Source organism: Nannobrachium achirus (assembly GCF_963921795.1).
Source record: "Nannobrachium achirus genome assembly, chromosome: 19".
Classification (NCBI taxonomy): Eukaryota; Metazoa; Chordata; class Actinopteri; order Myctophiformes; family Myctophidae; genus Nannobrachium; species Nannobrachium achirus.
The window spans coordinates 54,808,278-54,828,277 of NC_137826.1; the positions used below are offsets into that span (position 1 = coordinate 54,808,278).

Consider the following 20,000-nt stretch of genomic DNA (forward strand, 5'->3'; position numbering starts at 1 on the left):
GTGACATAAACAAGGGCCTGTGACATAAACAAGGGCCTGTGACTTAAACAAGGGCCTGTGACATAAACAAGGGCCTGTGACATAAACAAGGGCCTGTGACTTAAACAAGGGCCTGTGACATAAACAAGGGCCTGTGACATAAACAAGGGCCTGTGACATAAACGAGGGCCCGATTTCAAAAGAGTACCGTTCAGACACACCCATTCAGAGAATCATTGAAATGAAAGGCAAGGCTTAGGCAGGGGTCTTCAACGTTTTCAGGCCGGGGACCCCCAAACTGATGGGGAGATGGAGCAGGGACCCCCTACCACCTCGTAGGGTGGGGGGGTCGGGGCTACGACATATTTTTTTTATTTTAAACATGTACAAGTTACAGCGAGCAGGGTGGGCCGTACCACTACCATTTCTAAACATACTACTTATTAACACATTGGCCGCCATTTTAACATTGACTGTATGGCTCTCCTGCCATTTTGTTTAATAAAAAAATGTATATATTTTTTTTATATTGACATTTTTCCTAAATTCTGTGTTTTTTCGACCATGTCTTACAGTACCTGAAAAGAAAGAAGACAACCTCTAGTCTCACCAAAAAATAAAAAAATAAAATAAAAAGCTTTTTTTTCTATAGTTGCAGCCATCTCAAAATAGCCATTTTTGACCAAAATCCAGCTCTAATTGATAAAACTGGAGATATTGACCTTTTTGTGATCGATCGCTTTTCAAGTGGATAATTCAGTTGATATTTGTATTTATGGCGTCAGGCACTTATCAGATAAGTTTACTAGTGTAATAAGTGTAATTGTGTAATAGGGCAATAACTGGAATAGTGTAATAGGGCTGTAATAGGTCACCTCTTGCCCTTAGGGCGTCATACTGACTTCACACAAATAGAAATAAGCTTTTTACCTTTTATTCACATTCAAGTGTTTTATTTTGCACAGATCACATTTTGACACACACACACACACACACACACACACACACACACACACACACACACACACACACACACACACACACACACACACACACACACACACACACACACACACACACACTTATAACTTATAACTTTATATAAGGCAAAGCCTATGTGTATAACTGTAAATATGTTCCCCATATTCAACTGTTTTATTTATTTGTGGCACTTGCTTTGGCGATGTAAACGTAGCCTATGTTTTCTCATGCCAATAACGTTCCTTTGAATTGAATCGCTCTCATGCTCTGTTGATGTGCGCAAACTGCTGGCTGGCCTCAGTGGCAGTGGCGTCAGTTCAGAAAAAGGTAAGGTATGGCAACATGACTAGACACCAGTCATGTTGCCATACCTTAGCAACAGGCACGATGAAAAGTACATTTTTATTATTTCCCCCTGTAGCCAAGGTATGGCAGCTGCATACCCCTGCCATACCCAATTGACGCCCCTGCTCAGTGGCCTCGTAGAGAACTGATACACTGCAAAAAAACCTACTCTAAATATAAGAAAAAAAATATGTTTTTGAGTATAAATCAACTAAAAACAAGTAAGATTATCTGCCAGTGGGGTAAGAAAATTTTTCCCGGTAAGATTTCTTGAAATAAGAAAATATATCAAGGCTTTAGGGAAGTCAGGGATTCTTAAAATAAGTTCATTAAACCCCATTCCAAGTAATTAATTAAGTCATATAAACTCAGAATTAGTTGGCAAATATCTTGAAATACGTTTTTCAAACTCATTCCAAGCACGATATTTCAGTAAAATAGACTCATAACTAGCCATTAACGGTCCTGAAATAAGTTGTAAAATCCCTTTTCAAGCACTGTACCAAGTCAAATAGACTCATAACTAGCCCTTAACGGTCCTGAAATAAGTTGTAAAATCCCTTTTCAAGCACTGTACCAAGTCAAATAGACTCATAACTAGCCATTAACGGTCCTGAAATAAGTTGTAAAATCCCTTTTCAAGCACTGTACCAAGTCAAATAGACTCATAACTAGCCCTTAACGGTCCTGAAATAAGTTGTAAAATCCCTTTTCAAGCACTGTACCAAGTCAAATAGACTCATAACTAGCCATTAATGGTCCTGAAATAAGTTGTAAAATCCCTTTTCAAGCACTGTACCAAGTCAAATACACAATTAGGTTAAAGGTACTCAAAAAAGCAAATCAGAAATGTATTCAGTAATAAAGACATGAAGGCATAACCATTGTTGTCAACTTTGTCAACATTTAATCCAAAACAAAGTGCCAGAGTGCGCAGGCAGCAGGCCAGTTAGGTATAGGTACAGTAGTTAACAAAAACAAAGGGTCGATGTCACAATGTCTGTCTATTCACTATTTGTATGCCAAATCCTATCAGATCTGGGCCACATGCAGACTGGAATCTGATCGGTTTTAATGGTCACGTGTTGTTAATACCAAACGGATTCCAGTCTGCATGTGGCCCAGATCTGATACGAAGGATCAATGTCACAACAATGTCTGTCTATTCACCATTTGTATGCTGACACTTTCCTAAATTTGTTAAATGTTTCAACAAGAGGGTGAATCTGATGTGGGTACTTTAGTTGTGGTGATGTCGGCGCCAAATCCTATCAGATCTGGGCCACATGCAGACTGGAATGCGATCGGTTTTAATGGTCACGTGTTGTTAATACCAATTGGAATCCAGTCTGCATGTGGCCCAGATCAGATAGGATTTGGCACAGATTTGCAAATAGCGAATAGACATTGTAACATGGTGCAGAAAAGACCTAAACAAAACCAGAGGATCAATGAGTGACATCTTACAGTACATGTCCTGATCCCAGATAGGCCCAAACTGCTGACTCAACACTAATAGACTGAACAGACAAGGTACCAGAGCTTCAACATAAAATAGCAGCACTTAACTTAAAATAAATAAAAACACAGATCTGACTTCAAACATTTCACTTTTAACACTATGACATCTGTAATGTCCTTGCCAAAGAGACATAAAAAAAAACCCAAAGGATCAATGTGACAATGTCTGTCTATTCGCTATTTGTATGCCAAATCCTATCAGATCTGGGCCACATGCAGACTGGAATCTGATCGGTTTTAATGGTCACGTGTTGTTAATACCAATTGGATTCCTGTCTGCATGTGGCCCAGATCTGATTTGCAAATAGCAAATAGACAGACATTGTAACATTGATCCTCTGGTTTTGTTTAGGTCTCTTCTGCAACATGACTCACATCTTACAGTACATGTCCTGATCCCGGATAGGCCCAAACTGCTGACTTACTGTTGACTTACCACTAACATTGTTGACTTAACACTAACAGACTCAACGGACAAAAGTTACCAGAGCTTTAACATAAACATATAGCACTTAAACTTTAAAATAAATAAAAAACAAATACAACACAGCAGATCTGTGACTTCAAACAGCATCTGGTATTGCACATTTCCTTAAACCCTGCTACTTCTAATTCCCCTGACTTACCACTAACATTGTTGACTTAACACTAACAGACTCAACGGACAAAAGTTACCAGAGCTTTAACATAAACATATAGCACTTAAACTTTAAAATAAATAAAAAACAAATAAAACACAGCAGATCTGTGACTTCAAACAGCATCTGGTATTGCACATTTCCTTAAACCCTGCTACTTCTAATTTCCCCCTGAACGAAAGACTTCCACTCCCCCATAGCTTTTTTGTACGAAGATGTGGCGTCACGATCGTGAATGTTATCCTGCAAGATTTCGGTCTGCAAGACAGACAGCAGTGTTCCCAGACACTTTGGGTAGGTCAGATGCATGGTGTAGTAATAGGCTAGAAGATAAATCAAACCGTGATGCAATTCTTCTTCCGGGAAAGTGGTGACGGGAGTGTTGCCAACAGCAATCATGCAGCAGGGCCTATCCAGGATCAGGACTGGGCTGGGGAGGGCGCTCTTCTGTAGGTAGGTGTTTGGATCTTCAGATGGCTACAACAAAAAGAAAAACAAAACAAAAAAAACAATAGATATGTTGTCAGTAACATACATGGGCAACTGACAACCCAACTTAACATCAGAAAGCCAGGAATGTGACAAATAAAAAAAAAACTCCATGTCTCCAAGGCATGAGTAATCAATAGGAAAAAGTCATTTGGGGGTGAACTACTCCTTTAAGTTAATAAGTCTTGCATAAATCCATTATAGAAAGTACCGTTTTCAGGATTCAAATACAATAAATAGATCTTAAGCACAACATAAGACATGTTTTGAGGTTGTAGATCAGCTGACTATTTGGTGTGACAATCCTACCTCAAGAATGTGGAGCAAAGCTTCGCTTGCATCTCGTCCCAACTTCTTTGGTGGTGGTGAACTGGAGGGGAACAGAGCTGGGAGTGCTCTGATCAAACCTATGGCATATTCAACTGAGACTGAAAAAAAGTGCTCAGTAAGTTTATTCACTCAGTGTTTACTCAGTACAATATAACTCAATGAGGAACATTCTAAACAATGCACAACCATTTTTTAAATGTCATGCACACCTTTGGAGTTACACCGTGGCAAGGTAAACTACACAACCCAAACCTCTACCAAAGCGATCTTGGCCTTGACATACAGATGACCAATATATTCAAACAAATAGCTGATCCGTTTTCTTCAATATAAAAGGGTCAGAACCAGGTAGTTCTAGTTCTGCAAAGAAGTCACCTATTCCACAGTACTAGCTACCCATTGGCTTTACCCAAAGTGCTTACTGTATATTTTAACATACAAAATAAAGACATTGCTTTAACATTAACACAAGCAGCTGGTCAAAATAACATTTAAACAAACTTTGGACCAGTTCTCTTCAATATAAAGTCCACAAAATAAACTGTTGTGGGGGGTTGGAACTGGAACAATAATACAGAATCTAAGGCTGTGGATGGTATAATACCATCTCATATGGGGTTAGGGGGGGTCAATGGGGGCTTTAGTGGCCAATGAAAGCTTTCCAATCGGCCATGGCCTTCTTGTAAGATGGAGTGAGGTCTCCCTCATGGATTTCATCCAAGAGGACCTCCGTTTGTATGACAGAAAGCAGAGTGGCAACACACTTGGGGTATCTAAGGTGTAGGGTATAATAGTAGGCCATAAGGTAGACAACACCGTCTGCTACCTCACATTTTGGGAGTGTGTGTATGGGCTCATCTCCTATGGCCAGGAGGCAGTTGGACTCACTCACAATCAGCACGGGACAGGATAGAGGACGCTTCTTCAAGTATGCATTGGGGTCTTCTTTTTCCTTTAACACAAAACACACATATCGTTCTATCAGATAATGAACTTTGTTTTCAAGGATCATTTTAGTATTTATCAATTTATTTTTACCTAAGTCAGCTAAATCCTAATGAAGTTATAGCGTAAGCAGGACCTTCAGCTATAATCATTTTAACACATCAAAATAGGGTTGTTTTTGACAGGTGAATATTATACTGTAATGTTGTACATTGCAGTATAACTAAGTATGCTCACCTCCAGGACATACACCAGAGCCTCACTTGTGTCTCGTAGCTTCTTGGGAGCAGCAGCCGTGGAGGGGAACAGTGATGGTAGTGCACGGAGAACCATGAGAGCCTGTTGAACTGTTGAGGAAAAAGATCATTACATTTATAGGTTGATAAAATGCACGCTCAATGATCTACAAAAGTTTACATAAAAAAGATATGTATAAATGACAGCCAAGAGATGAAAAAGAAAGACAAGACACTTGAACATTAACATCATACATCCACCAAACATCAATGCTTACTTTTGGTCATTCCCATTGGAGGTTTCATGATCTTTTTGGACACGCCATAAAACAGCACCTTCTGGCAGAACTCATTCCATCTTCCCTTCAGTTCATCAATGTAGTCGCTGTTATTCTTGTCCAGGATGCGGCGAAGTTCCTGCAACACCTATGAAATATTAAATATATAATAGACATTTGAATGCATCATTTAGGAGGAGGAAAACATTGGTATGTGTTTCAAATTATGCCTACTAAACAATCACTTACATGTCCAATGACCTTGAAGCAAGGATATGCCTCTATAATTTTGTCGTATCGGTCCTCCTCACGAATGGAATCTGAATCAATGAAAGCTCTTCTGGCTTTGAACTCCAAATCCAGGAGCTGAGAGACAGACTCATGGTTTGGATTTTTCTTTTTGTACAACGCCTGTAGGGTTCTGTAGTGCTTGGCCATGGCTGCTGGACTGTCAGAATCAGGACTGTCGGTGTTGACCGGCATGTTACCTATAAGACACAAACGCAAAGTCAAATAACTACACAGCAATCATAGTGTTTGTGTTGATTAACAGGGTTCTCCCATCTCTCCTCAACATAAAATAAATGTAATAAACACATCATAAGGTTAAATGTTTAAATATACATTTGAAGGTCACCTTTTTCATTAATGGCAGAGTCTGCGCTTGTATTCTCCTCTGAGGAGTGGTTGAGAATGATGGTAGAGTCACTGGAATCGATTTCATCTGTGTCAGTTGGCTGCTCAAGACGGGCCATCTTTGGCTGCAGATGGCGTTTCTTTGAAGGTCTCCCTTCTGGAACGGTCTTTTGGGGGGTTCTCACGTTTTGCAATCTTTTGAATAGCTGTCCATACACAGTGGCCTGTACAAGACAAAAGTAAAGCGTTCTAATTTCCACTTAAAATGCCAAACAATTTAGTCATCAACTGGATACATTTATTTCACTTACCCATGTGTTCTTATTGTTCAGGTCCTGCAGCATGGGGTAGTACTGGACTATTCTTCTTGCCATAGCTGTAAGTTCTGGCTTTGATGGGTATCTGTCAGATTCAGCATCCCCCTTTGCCCTCAGGATTGCGATCATGCTGGTCATGGTGTTACGAATGAGTCGGCATCTGAGTTCCTTGGACATCTGGCAGTTCCGCTCTTCACCCTTCTTCGCCAACTCAAAGTATTGAGTTCGGACGTGCTCAAGTTCGGTATCTGTGTGTACTACGTAGTCTGGGAAGGAGATCTTCACAACCTTTTCAGGAGTTGCAGCTGGACATGCTCTAACAGGAGTGGAAGCCTGTGGCAGTGGTATCTTGTAGTTTACAGTTGGACATCCTCCAACAGGAGTGGAGGTCTGTGGCAGTGGTGACTTGTTAGCAGAACAAGAACTGCCCAAGTCCTCTCTGCCAGATTCCTGTAAAATAAAATGTTACTGTTAAACTTCACTGATAACTTGGCACAAGTATGCTATGTTTAATTTCATAGGTTATATTCTTTGCCAGCTAACCTCTAAACCAGAGGATACTGAAGTAATTAGTTAATTGTTGATCGTGGTTTGCATTAAGCACAACATCGTGGTATAATAAAATCAACAAAGGTTGGCCTGGAGAATGCCTTATGGTTTTACAGCTTAAACAAGTACCAATGCAATAAAGTGAACATACTACAGTTACTGTCAATTTACACATGATTTAACAACATAGTGCTTTTAAGTTATACAGGTTACAACTTAGTGCTCTATTATTGTAGAAACTGACCTCGACATCACCATGAAATGAACGCCAGACTGCTTTTCTCCTCAAGAAATGTTCTGGGCCTGGGAAAAGGTCCCGCAAGTCTTCACGAGTCAGGGTGCCCATCATTGCCTCACTGATGTTTGCAACTATAGAAAGAAAAGAAGAAAAAAAAAATCATATATTGCCACCTGGTTGCTGGGCCAACTGGAGCCTGGGGACTGTTTATTGATTTAAAGTAGTTCACCCATTTTTTTTTCTATTGATTACTCACTTGGGTCTCCATCTGGAATCAATGGGCATACAAAGAGCCTCCTCAAATTATTGGCTTAGGAATGTGACAAAAACTAAACAATATTATTGAACTCAAGTCTCCGTGGCATGAGTAATCGATAGAATAAAAAAAGATAGAAAATGGGAGTGAACTACTCCTTTAACTATAAATATAACTGGAGCTGCACATATTTTCTTTGCAATAATTCTATCAATGTAATCTAAATAATACAGAAGTTTTTTTTTTTTTGATATTTTATAATATCAATGAAACTGATTTAATCAAAGGGTTTGCCAGCTTAATGACTGATAATTAGGAACCAAATGAACCCTATTGCTGCTGGTCCATTTGTACACTTGTAAACAGGTCTGAACTCTGTAACCCTTACTGCTGCAGCCATAAATAGTATACAACAAACTATATCTAAGCAACTACATAACTTTACATCTATGCATTCATAAAGAAATCTAAAGCCCAACAAAAATATGTTTGACTAGAACTTTGTTACATCACAGTCAAAACTACAGGTTAATTTATTTATTTTTGAAAAGTTTTGGCCAACTAACTTCATTCTAATTTGTAATTTATCACATTAAAATAAACCAAACATCATTTAAAAGCACCAGAATATGTCTAATATAATGGGCGCGCCAAAAAAAGAACAGATTTACAAGCTCACAGCGTGTCCCCGTGTGCAGTGATGTGAGCTTGAACTGCTTTTTAGTCCCACAACAACAGAGGGTGAGCATGTTGGTGGACGTGCAGACACCTCAGATACATCGCCTAAGTCACCATAATTAATTGGTATAACCTATGTTAGGTTATGTGTTTAAAATTGTTTACATGCATGCATTACCCCTTAAAGTCGACAAAGCGACGTCGTCCAAATCTTCCATGTTGTTAGCAGAAGTTAACCGGTTTAGCTCAACTTCTTGGCTTCCCTCTGCAAAGCGTGGGTACAATAAACATTTGAAACGTCAATATTAACATTAAAACCTATTAATGTAATCAATACAAAAGTAAAATATGTTGTATGTAACTTACCAGCAATAACGTGTGGTTTCAGTTGTCGTTGGTAAAGTTGCAGTGCAGAGAAATAAAGACGGTGTTTGTTCGGTTCTGTTAACCTGGGAGGTGTACTGTTAGGTGAATTTGAAAGTGGACTCGGCTGTGTCTGATAGTGAGATCAAAGGGACCGCGTTCCCTTCGGCTATCTTCGGCTGTCTTCGGCTCGTGGGCCACTACCATTTCCATCAAGAGGGGGGGTTGTAACATTCGTAACTAAATTTAAAACGCATCGTTTCTTGATGTATGAGGGACTTACAATATATATGTGTGTGTAAAATGTATTTTTTATTCTCTACATTTTGCGCAGTGGAACAAATACGAAAATATAAAATAATAAAATATAACTGTACCCTACCTAGTCTGGAATAGTACGGACCGGATATGCTCTTTGTAAACAACGGGGTGCGCCGTGGACCAAAAAGAGTCGACAAGCAGAAGCGAACATCAGACCGGTCTGGCTTTACGTCCACATTTAAAAGTTATTACTGATTAGATTGCAGCATGACGTTGGTGTTTAATAAAACGAACGCGAGCGCATACTGCGCATTATCTTCACCAAGTTGAGCCTGCTGGGATGACGGTGGACCGACGCGAACAGCCACAACAACAACAACAACAACAACAACTGTCTCTGTAGTCTGTAGCTGAGGACTAATGTACATCCATACAACGCAGGATATTCTTCAAAGACGAAGATAATTCATTACGGGCCAATCGAACGGTAGGTAATCGTTTTATATACATATATATGCATTGTGTATTTATCTCCCCCTCCCCTCACCAGAGAGCTGTTGTTAACCAAATGGACCTGTTTACCAGGGTAAACAATGTAACCAATTGCAACATTTATGGATCCATTTGGTTCCATTTGTACAGCACACTCTCAGAGTTACAGTCAGACCTGTTTAGCAGTGTACATGAAACCAAATGGACCCTTATACAATAAATTCAACTGGAGTTTCACTGTTCACTGGTGTCTACAGTAAATTCATAGTTATATGTATATATATATATATATATATATATATATATATATATATATATATATATATATATATACACACACACACACACACACACACACACACACACACACACACACACACACACACACACACACAAAACAAATCAGATTGGCATCACATCAAAATCCAGTTAAAAGTTAGGCCTAGTTATAATATGTTGTATGGTGGTGTTAGTTAGTGGTTACTAGTTAGCCTCGTCACCTTTTGCTGTTTTAATGGAGATATGTGTTCTTTTTTCAGAGTGGAGAGGGTCGTGAGAAGGTTAACCTTTTCAAACATTCAACTGCATTTCTTCTTCAAGCCAGGGAAACCCAACAATTTACTCAGGTATAGTGTATGCCATTGTCTTCTAAAGGAATTGCATTGATAGTAGCATGCATGTAATACATAATCTTAAAATTGTGTAATGAATTAAAAGCTCTTGTGGGAGATGTATTATTTGTTTTATTTATTTGTTTGTGTATCTTCTTCCCCCACCACCACCCCCACCCTCCCCAGAGAGCTGTTAACCAGATGGTGAATGGTGAATAAAGAGAATGGAGTCCAGCAATATCTGCCAGCTTTTCTGGAGCACCTGAAACATCAAATGAGTGACATGATTGATGGACATTCTGGGGAAATTGTTCAACTGAAGAGTGATGCGATGGATTTATTTGACCAGTTTATTGACCCTTTCAGTAACATTTCTACAACCCACTTGAAGGACAAGACAATCAGAGAAGTCTGTTGCAAACAATTGAAGCAGAGCTTATGGTCTTAAAAGAATCCAGCATGTTATCTGAAACATGGATATTTCAGATCCCTAACCCTTAAGAACCATTGCTTTCATTATTTACCATTGCTTAAAAGTTTGGAGCGTCTGCTATTACATCCAAGAAATCTTCACATGATCAAAGAGGGGCCACAGTCATGCACGGATGGATTTATTTATTATTTAATTGATGGAGATGGTACGTGAAATGGGCCCGTCTCTGATGTGAAAAATATCTAATATGTAGAGGGGAGGGGACCTCTTTGGAATAGAGCAAGTTGAACATGTTTTCACACCATGGATAATGCATTATGGAAATTCAAATTACTATATATGCGGCTATTTCTAATGTCATGAGTGGTACACCAGAGTTTGGTCTTGTGAAAACATTTATATTGTATCATTGCATTGTTTTGAATGACAACCTCTCTCTCTACAGTTGGGTAGAATGATCAGTATTTAGCCTATACTGTAGAATAATGGTTCTAAACCTGAGGGTAGGGACCCTCAGGGGTGGGGGTTGGGTGTCCCAGATGGTCCCCAGATGACAGTTTTGTGACAAGTTTACTGGTTAAGACTCTGAAGACCTTTTTAAAATCTAAAAATGAAAAAGTTAAAATGTAAATTAATTGAAAATGACCATTACTGCATCAAAACTAATCAACAAACTATACAAAAAAAGATCAAATAATGAGAAAGATGCAACATTTTTGAAAATAGACAATCTACAAGCTCACAACACCAGCTTGTAGATCTGCTATTTTCACAAAATGTATCTGGAACTGAGTCAAACAAAATGTAATGTCTCAACTCCTACATTCCAAGTGTTTGTCAGGGTGAGGGTGGGTGGGGGGGGGGGGGGGTCCACAGTTCAAATGTGATTATTTTGTGGGATCCACAGCAGTTCCAATGTGATTATTTTGTGGGGTCACAGCCTGAAAAGGTTGAGGACCACATGGGTTAAAAGTTCCTTGCAGGCTCAAGCTATGTTGATGCTGGAAACCTTGTTGATTTTGTGCCATAATACTTTGTGACATTCAATAATAGAAAGTACAACCCAATTAAGTATGATCTCATTGCACGTACTGTAATGTTTGGGGTAGAAACACACCTTTCCAATAAAGATGTTGTTTTTCTTGAAATTAACTAAGTCTATGTCTTGATATGAGATGATTACATCTTTTACAATAACACACCAGCTTAAAAATCAGTGATATGCCAAAATAACCTTGTTTTATCTAAGACATGACTCAATACCAGATGGTTTCATGATTTTATCACTTAGCAAGATATTCAAGTTGCAATGTATGAAAACAAGTCCCTATATCTCACAGAAATTTGACTGGTTAGATGATGTATCTTATACTAAGTGTGATTTGGAATTTTGACTAGAAATAAGCTGGATCAACTTCATAAGATTTTGAGTTTTTGCAGTGTAGGAATCAAGTTACTCTGCTTGTTGCTGATCCGGCCTGGGTCTATACCGGATGCGGAAACGTTTCTTGCATGCATGTGAGTGTTACATAACCGGATACAGTAGGCGGGCTTTAGAACGGAACAGACTGCAGCGATCACACACGGCCAGTGGTGATATTTCTCCAGGCGCGTTTCCTTCCTTCAGGCTGCAAGCACTTGCGCCGTTGCGCGGCGCGCCTCAAACACGCGCACATGCGCGATTGCGCGTGCACGCACGCTGCAGCATCAGCCAAGTGAGGAGGAAGAAAAGTAGTTTAGGCTTGGATGTAAACAACAACAGTAAACTTACTGACAATGACGATCGCCGTGTTTGCATTTCTTCCTCGTTGGATTCCACTCGTCGCGACGCGTTGTAGATCTGCTATTTTCACTCCTTTTTTTTGTTACACCGCTGGGAGTTTGGACGCGACCCTTTCCTGAGAACTGGAATATAATACACCTAGAACTCCTCCTCCCATCAGGCTCCATGGATGCGAGGCGTTGTGTGCTTGCAGATCTGCTATTTTCACCAGTTTTGTTACATACCGATGGAAGTTATATGGACGCGACACGTTGCTTTTCTTCAGACAATGGTCGCCTGATTGAGGACTCCGCCGGGGGGGGGGGATATTTTCTCCTCTCCACTCCCGTAGCAGGGCTTGAAGATCGGTTGGTGGTCGACTGGACCGGCCGACGGCGCTGCATCTTGTCCAGTAGGTGATTGTGTTGTTTGTAACCTCGCCTCACCAGGCTTTCTATACGTGTGTTTGTAGTGGGCTGAGGATCTGTTCCAACTGGGTGTCGGTGCTGGGCCCTGGGTACAAGGATTCACTGCGGGCCCCCCATGAATTTTCTACATAGGGGGATTTAAAAAATAGATATATACAAGCTCACAGCATGGCACCGAGTGTCGCGCTGCAAGCTTGTAGATCTGCTATTTTTCAATAGCAAAAGTATAAAATAATGAAGCCCCTTCCACCTTGGGCCCTAGTAACTCAGACTCGTCCCACTTTTCCCTTGTGACGCTCCTGCTGATCTGATCTTCTGATCTTCGTTGTTGTCTGGCTGCCTGGGACATAATATTTTGTTGTCGAGACTTTGGGGGTTATGATGAAGCTGTGTGTTGTTGGCCAATGAGGCAGGTCATGGCTTTCCAAGTGAACATTTTACTGGATTTTGTTTGATTTGTGCAAAATGGTCTCAGATCCAGCTGCTCCGTTGTCGCTTCTGCCAGCCCCTTCACCAGGCATGTACACACATAGACATCAAAGGGGGCTTGAGCCCCTGCCCCTGAGGGCTGCATTCAATAGAATTGTCCACCAAAAGGCCCCTTTAGAAATGTCAGCCCCTGCCTCTCTAAATATTCTCTGCACATCCCTGCCCCACATCCCTTTACATGCGTGTGGCCAGTGTGCCGCTGATTGCACTCTGCGGGCTGCGCTCTGCCACGCTAAATGCATTCACTGTGGTTTATTGGGAGTTTTATTCATTTCTATTGAGATTTATACGTTATTACACTCTTGTTTTCAAACACACTTACTGTGATGAGTGATATCTTTGGTTCGTTATATGACTGAAAGCTCAAACTTTTTCACGGGCTGCAGAATAATGTAATTAAACATTACATTATATAAAAGCAAATTCTCGGGACTATCGGGCCTGGCGGGGAGCGACATTGGAATTTTCTCGTGACTATCGGGGGAGGCGGCCAATGAGTTAACTGAGAACCAATGTCAATAATATCAACAATCTGTCAATTGCATAGTAATCATGTATTCAAGCTATTCAAAATGGATAGAATCATGATTTATTTTTTAACAAATGTGAAAAAAAAAAAAAAACATTTTTTGAAATCTTTTTTTTTCTTCTTTTTAAAAAAATAATAATTTTGCGGACCCCCTGCAGTACCTCCGCGGACCCCCTAGGGGTCGCGGACCCCCTGTTGAAGACCCCTGGAGTAGAGACATAAATGTGGTAGCCTGGGATCGCTTCCAATTTGGGGCTTTTGATCCGGTCGAGAGCGGATGACGTCCCACGTCATTCTGTATTCAAAACGGACTACAATTTGGCCGGAACAACCGACCGGAATCAGTTTTAACCTGGTTTTGTGCATGCGCTAACTTGGATAAAACTGATTCCGGTCGGTAGTTCCGGCCAAAGTGTAGTCCGTTTTGAATACAAAATGACGTAAGATATCATCCGGTCTAGACCGGATCAGACGACCTGTTTAGTAAACGAATACCAGGCTTTCTCTCAGGAAAGCCTGGTGAGGCGAGGTTAGGCTTAGAGTTAATGAATGGGTTTTTTGTGGGGGGCTGGAATTACCCTCACAAAAAAACATGCAGTAATCCTGGTCTCTATACCGCCTCCCCCTGGCCAACCAGGGTGCACTGATGGAGGGGAAAGGAACTGGTTGGAATAACGTGTTCCTTCTACTCGCTACGTCCAGCCAGGGAAGCTCCCCCGTGTCAGGTGAACAGAAGCGGCTTGGACTCCTCATGCATAGAAGGAAGCATGAGGTCAGTCCGTTGCTCTCCCCAGGTTGGCAGAGGGATATACGTATATCGGACCAGTTACCCATATATGGAGATTCCTACATGATAGTCAACAATGTGATGTCAGAACATGCCCATATATGGGCATTGCCAAATATGGGAATTCCCAGATATGCCCATGATATTGATGACATCGGGACAGGAATCTCCATATGTGGGCATAAAACGGACAAGGACGTAATTAATTTGCAAGTGTGATCTAGTTATGCCCATATATGGGCATGTTCTGACATCACATTGTTGTTTATGGGCATAAACTATATAGGCATAAAAGGGACATCAAGCCAGAGCGTGATGTCAGAGCGGCAAACCCATTCTGTTAAGAGTGGTTCCCCTGATATCACAGTGACATCAGAGCATGATGTCAGAGCGACAAACCCATAGAACCATAGACTGTAAAAACGTTTACTTACTGACTGACTTACTGACTTATTATTGACTGACTGACTGACTGACTGACTGACTGACTGACTGACAGACACAGACGGAGACAAGCTGCAACATTTCTCATGGTATACTGCGACCTTCGGTCGCAACCAGTGCACCGCCGTTATTGTTGTTAAAAGGCTTTGAACTGTTGAAATCTCATCTCTCGCAAGACTTCCTGGTGCACGTCCACCACCATTCCCCTAAAAGAACGGTGTTGTACCTTCACTGTGTATATATTTATATAGGCCTATATATATATATATATATATATATATATGTTACAGTATGTTTAGGTAACTCAGGACGTTCATTGTAAGAGCGCTTGTTTTGTGTTCACCACACACTAATCACCACCAGATGGCGACGACAGCCCATAGACAGCCATTCACTAGTGCAGGCGCTGACGTCACTCGTTTGCGACTCTCTTTCTTTATTTACTAGCCTAGCTGGGCGGTGTTTAGCCATTAGCTTAGCCATTAGCTTACTATGAGCGTTTATCGTGGGCTTGCCCAGGCCTTACGGCCTGGGCATAAATATAACGATTGCATTCACCACGGCTTCGTAACTCGCGCGGCGCTCCGCCGGCCGCGCGGCCCTGGCCCGCTCTTCGCGGCCACTCGCACCTGCGGTGCTCGGGGGCGAAGAGCAGGACCAAGGTCCGCTGGCCTTCGCGCCGCTTGCAATGTCGTGGACAATCAAGTGGCTCCGCCTGGAGGACGTTGTTGTGGGCGACCGCTTGTTCCGCCCCGTGCGGCACCACGAGTGCTCCGTTTCTCGACCGTCCTGTTTCTCTAACAAACCGTGACATATATATATATATATATATATATATATATATATATATATATATATATATATATATCGTCACTGTTGGGCAGAAACCTTGTATCTCCAAGTTTCAAATAATATTTATTTTTTCGTAAAGTAAAGCCCTGCTTCATCATACAAGGCTGTCTTACAAAAGTAGTGAAAACAGCCGATCTACAAGCACACAACGCCTCGCACTTCACTAGTTTAGTTCATTTTTTAAATGATAAATACAAAATGAACGGTTTTGGACATACAAGGTTTCCACGTTTGTTCGCTCATTTTGTTTCCCAAACAGGTCTATGCAGTAAACGAATGGGAAATTCACTCAACTTTTAACACCACAAATCACTTCCTAAGCCATTCAATAAAAGTGGACTCCCTGTCCAGTCCGAGCAGCATATTTCAGACTCCCGGCAGGCAAGTTGTCATGTGATGCCTCCACACAGTGGATGGGCATCCAGGCAGGCTGTCATGTGATGCCTCCACACAGTGGATGGGAATCCAGTCCAATGCAATTACACGCCGGTGGCCTTTGTGACTAACGAAGTGAGACGGCACAAGTCCTGACTCTTTAACTCATTTAGTGCTCCTGAAATTAACAGATTATAAAGTCCACGATGCCACCTTCAGGCTCCCATTCACTCCCGTTATCTTATTTTGAAGGCCAGAAGTCCACAACGTAAACACTTCCGGTCTGACGTCATCGCGTCCTGCGCCGGAACCGATCGTTGTTTACGTGTTGTCATGGCGGATCGGCTCGGAGCTTTTCTCCATGTGCTTTATAAGATAGCATCTGCCTCCATCTTCGCTTCTAAAGTGTAGTTTTGAGATAATGGACATTAAAGATGAGATCCCCCGTCCACCTCAATGTTATGGGATGACTATTTTGTGCTTGTGGAGCCGTGATGATGAGAAATCAGCGACGGATTTCGGCTCCGGACCTCCGGCCATTGTACTCGGTAATATATCCGCCGTTACAGTAATATATTACTTTTCACGAGTATACTCGGGATTGGCACTGCGGGTACTCTGAGTACTTTTCACGAGTCTTCTCGGGATTGGCACTATATGAGTTAAAACCACAATTGAATTATTGTGACAAGCGTTTCCCCAACGGCCGTTTCTATACTACCTCCCCCTAGCCAGCCAGGTAATCCCCAATTCCCCTGGCACGGCAGGGGGAGAGCGGAAACCAGGACTACAGGTTAGGTAGTTGGCACTGGGTGAGAAAATGGGTTGCAAAACCGTGGGATAAAAATTATTAAAAAAAATAATTAATAAATCCATAAATTGTCACTTTAAAAGTGGGCAGATACCTTCTATACTCTTATACTGTGTGTTGGTTTGTTTACTGTTGAGTGAGAAAACAATGTTGCACATTAAGTTGATCATCTGGGGACACCCCAAAATAATTTGGCTGGTATAGGACTACAAATGCAACCCGTGACTACATGGTTCTCATCGTGGTTCTCTAATATTCTCTGTATCGTTCCATTTTTAGCCCAAAAACAGTGCCCCGTTGCAAGCAAAGGGCATTTTGGTATTGCATTGTTTTTGTATTCGTGCAAATCTTTGAGTATATAAAATGATAATAATTATTAGGCATAACAATGCGTTCTCAGTCTAAATGGGTCATGTACAGTGTCATGGTGTGATGAGCAGTAAAGTTGTGTTTGGTTTTCACCTTGAAGGAGATCTCATATTGTTCTCCTCCCCAGATCTCCAGACCCGTGTCATATCCTCCCAGCTCCCAGAACCACTTCCTGTCCACGGCGAAGAGCCCGCCTGCCATGACCGGAGACCTGGAGGAGAGAGAGAGAGAGAGAGAGAGAGAGAGAGAGAGAGAGAGAGAGAGAGAGAGAGAGAGACAGAGACAGAGAGAGAGAGAGAGAGAGAGAGAGATTTAGAACGGTTATTTTATGCTTTAACTATTGAAAAATAGCTATTTTTGACAAATTGTGAAAATTAGAATTTTGTCCCGAGTCAGTGGTGCTCAAACTTTTTCATGTGATGGACCCCCACAATGATATTTATTTGGCCACGGACCCCCATCTCAAAATATTTAGTTCCAGGGACCACCCAGAAGCAAAATTTGAGTTACAAACGTTTGCTTTGAAAATACACGTATTCAAAGATTTGCACACATTTTCACGACTTTTTTCAAAAATAGCAGATCTACAAGCTCACAGCGAGCTTGTATATCTGCTATTTTTCAATAGCTAAAGTATTCAATAATTCTAGGCCTAAATTAAAATCACTTCATATTATCTGCGACCACCATTTCGTTGTTGTCGGGTGGAAACCTTGTATGTCCAAAACTGTTTGTTTTGTATTTATCGTTTTAAAAATGAACTAAACTAGTGAAAATAGCCGATCTACAAGCACACAACGCCTCGCACCGCGATGCGTTGTGTGCTTGTACATTAGCGTTTTCTCACCATCAGTTGATTCACTTCATATCCATACAAGTCAAATCGCTTAGATCAGGGGTCTTCAACAAGGGGTCCGGGACCCCTAGGGGGTCCTCAGAGTTACTACAGGGGGTCCTCCAAATCTTTGAGTGATAGAAACTTCTTTTTTATGTTAACCACTTGAACCCTAGCATCCATATTCTGAGAACTTTAGCCAAAAATAGCCGATCTACAAGCTCACAACGCCTCGCGCTGCGAGGCGTTGTGAGCTTGTAGATCGGCTATTTTTGGCAAAGAGTTTTGGTATAGAGGGGAAAAAGAGCAGACTAAGTACATAGTGAAAGGTCAAGTTTACTAAGTATTGACGGTTCAAGTGGTTAAATATCTGAAAACACAAATTGGCATGAATACAAAATACATTGATGATTGTCAAACGATGAAACTATATGGAATCTATGATAAGGTAGTGGGGCCGTGGGGTCCCTGCTTCATCTCTCTCTCAACTAAGGAGTCCATGGCCTGAAAATGTTGAAGACCCATGGCTTAGATCATTTGTTTATGTTTGGAACACAGTTCTTATATGACGCAATATGAAAAAAGTCTATGGGAATTCAGAATGTGGGGGGAAAAAAAGAACGTGAACAAGGTAGGATAGGTAAATTACGTCAGACTTCACTGCTCTATGGGTAGGGGGGATAAGTGAAATAAATTCATTTGTAGTGGGAGGCAGCAGTCTGACTCGCAAGACTATATAATAACACTGCCTGTGTGTGTGTGTGTGTGTGTGTGTGTGTGTGTGTGTGTGTGTGTGTGTGTGTGTGTGTGTGTGTGTGTGTGTGTGTGTCAACAGGCCAGAACCAATTAAACCAGCAGCAGCAACATACCGAGTCCTGGCTGACAGAGATTGACACACAATAGGCCTCCAGCATAATAGACCCGCACGCACGCACGCACGCACGCACGCACGCACGCACGCACGCACCACACACACACACGCACACACACACACAGACACTACACACGGGCGCGCGCGCACACGCATACACAAACACATTTATTAAAAGGGAACCCGACAGCCAATGATATGGGCCAAGTCTTTTTCTGTCATGTCCAGAAAATAATAATCACTACATTGTGTTAAAACGATCCAAGTTGGCCGGGGCCGCAGGCCTAGCGGTCCAACACAGCGCAGCGTGCAGCCAGACAGTGCATGGCGGGTTTGAGTCTCGTTTCCAACTATCTTTGCTGCGTGTCTCTCCACAAAGCTGATCAACACAGGTGCCCCCCCAGGGCTGTGTCTTGTCATCTTTACTGTACATACTGTACACCAACGAATGTCGAGCCTTAGGTTCCACTCAGACATTCTTCAAGTATGCTGACGACACAGTCCTGGTGGGGTTCCTGAAATCTGATGATGCCTCCCTAGTAGGAGTGGGCGATATCGTTGATACGACACAATGTCTCCACGATATGCCTTTTCAGAGGTATCGTACATATTGTGATACAATTGAGGGAGCCTTGTAAAACATCCTGTTTAATCGTTAATACAGAGATTCATTGCAGAATTCAATTTAAACCTGCATTTTGGTCTAAATCAGTAGTTCTCAAACTTTAAAATGTCAAGGTCTCCACTTAACCAAAATGGATTTGGTTTCATTTGTATACTGTCAGAGTTACATAAGTTCAATTTAGACCTCCCAAAAGGAACCCAGAGAATCTGTTTTTTGTCAAGTACCTTGAGAAATAACCATAAAAACC

General features: G+C 41.5%; 2 protein-coding genes and 1 long non-coding RNA gene across 3 annotated transcripts in view; 1 reads left to right on the top strand and 2 right to left on the bottom strand.

Annotated features, from left to right (window-relative positions):
• Nucleotides 1–20,000, bottom strand: part of galnt10 (UDP-N-acetyl-alpha-D-galactosamine:polypeptide N-acetylgalactosaminyltransferase 10 (GalNAc-T10)) — a gene marked incomplete at both ends in the record, with an annotated part of 178,679 nt that overhangs the window by 27,778 nt on the left and 130,901 nt on the right. Inside the window, one exon of the mRNA XM_080749558.1 lies at nt 17,516–17,633. Coding sequence (XP_080605684.1) covers nt 17,516–17,633 — 118 coding nt within the window. The remainder of the gene's footprint in view (nt 1–17,515; nt 17,634–20,000) is intronic.
• Nucleotides 4,924–6,497, bottom strand: LOC308304113 (uncharacterized protein; the record flags this gene model as incomplete). Its single annotated transcript, XM_080748672.1, has 5 exons — nt 4,924–5,235; nt 5,466–5,575; nt 5,743–5,890; nt 5,992–6,230; nt 6,380–6,497. 5 exons carry the CDS (start codon nt 6,495–6,497, stop codon nt 4,924–4,926), a joined length of 927 nt encoding a protein of 308 aa, XP_080604798.1.
• On the top strand, nt 9,247–11,906 carry LOC308303880. Its single transcript, XR_013963029.1, has 3 exons — nt 9,247–9,527; nt 10,072–10,158; nt 10,330–11,906. It is a non-coding gene; the product is annotated as an uncharacterized lncRNA (long non-coding RNA).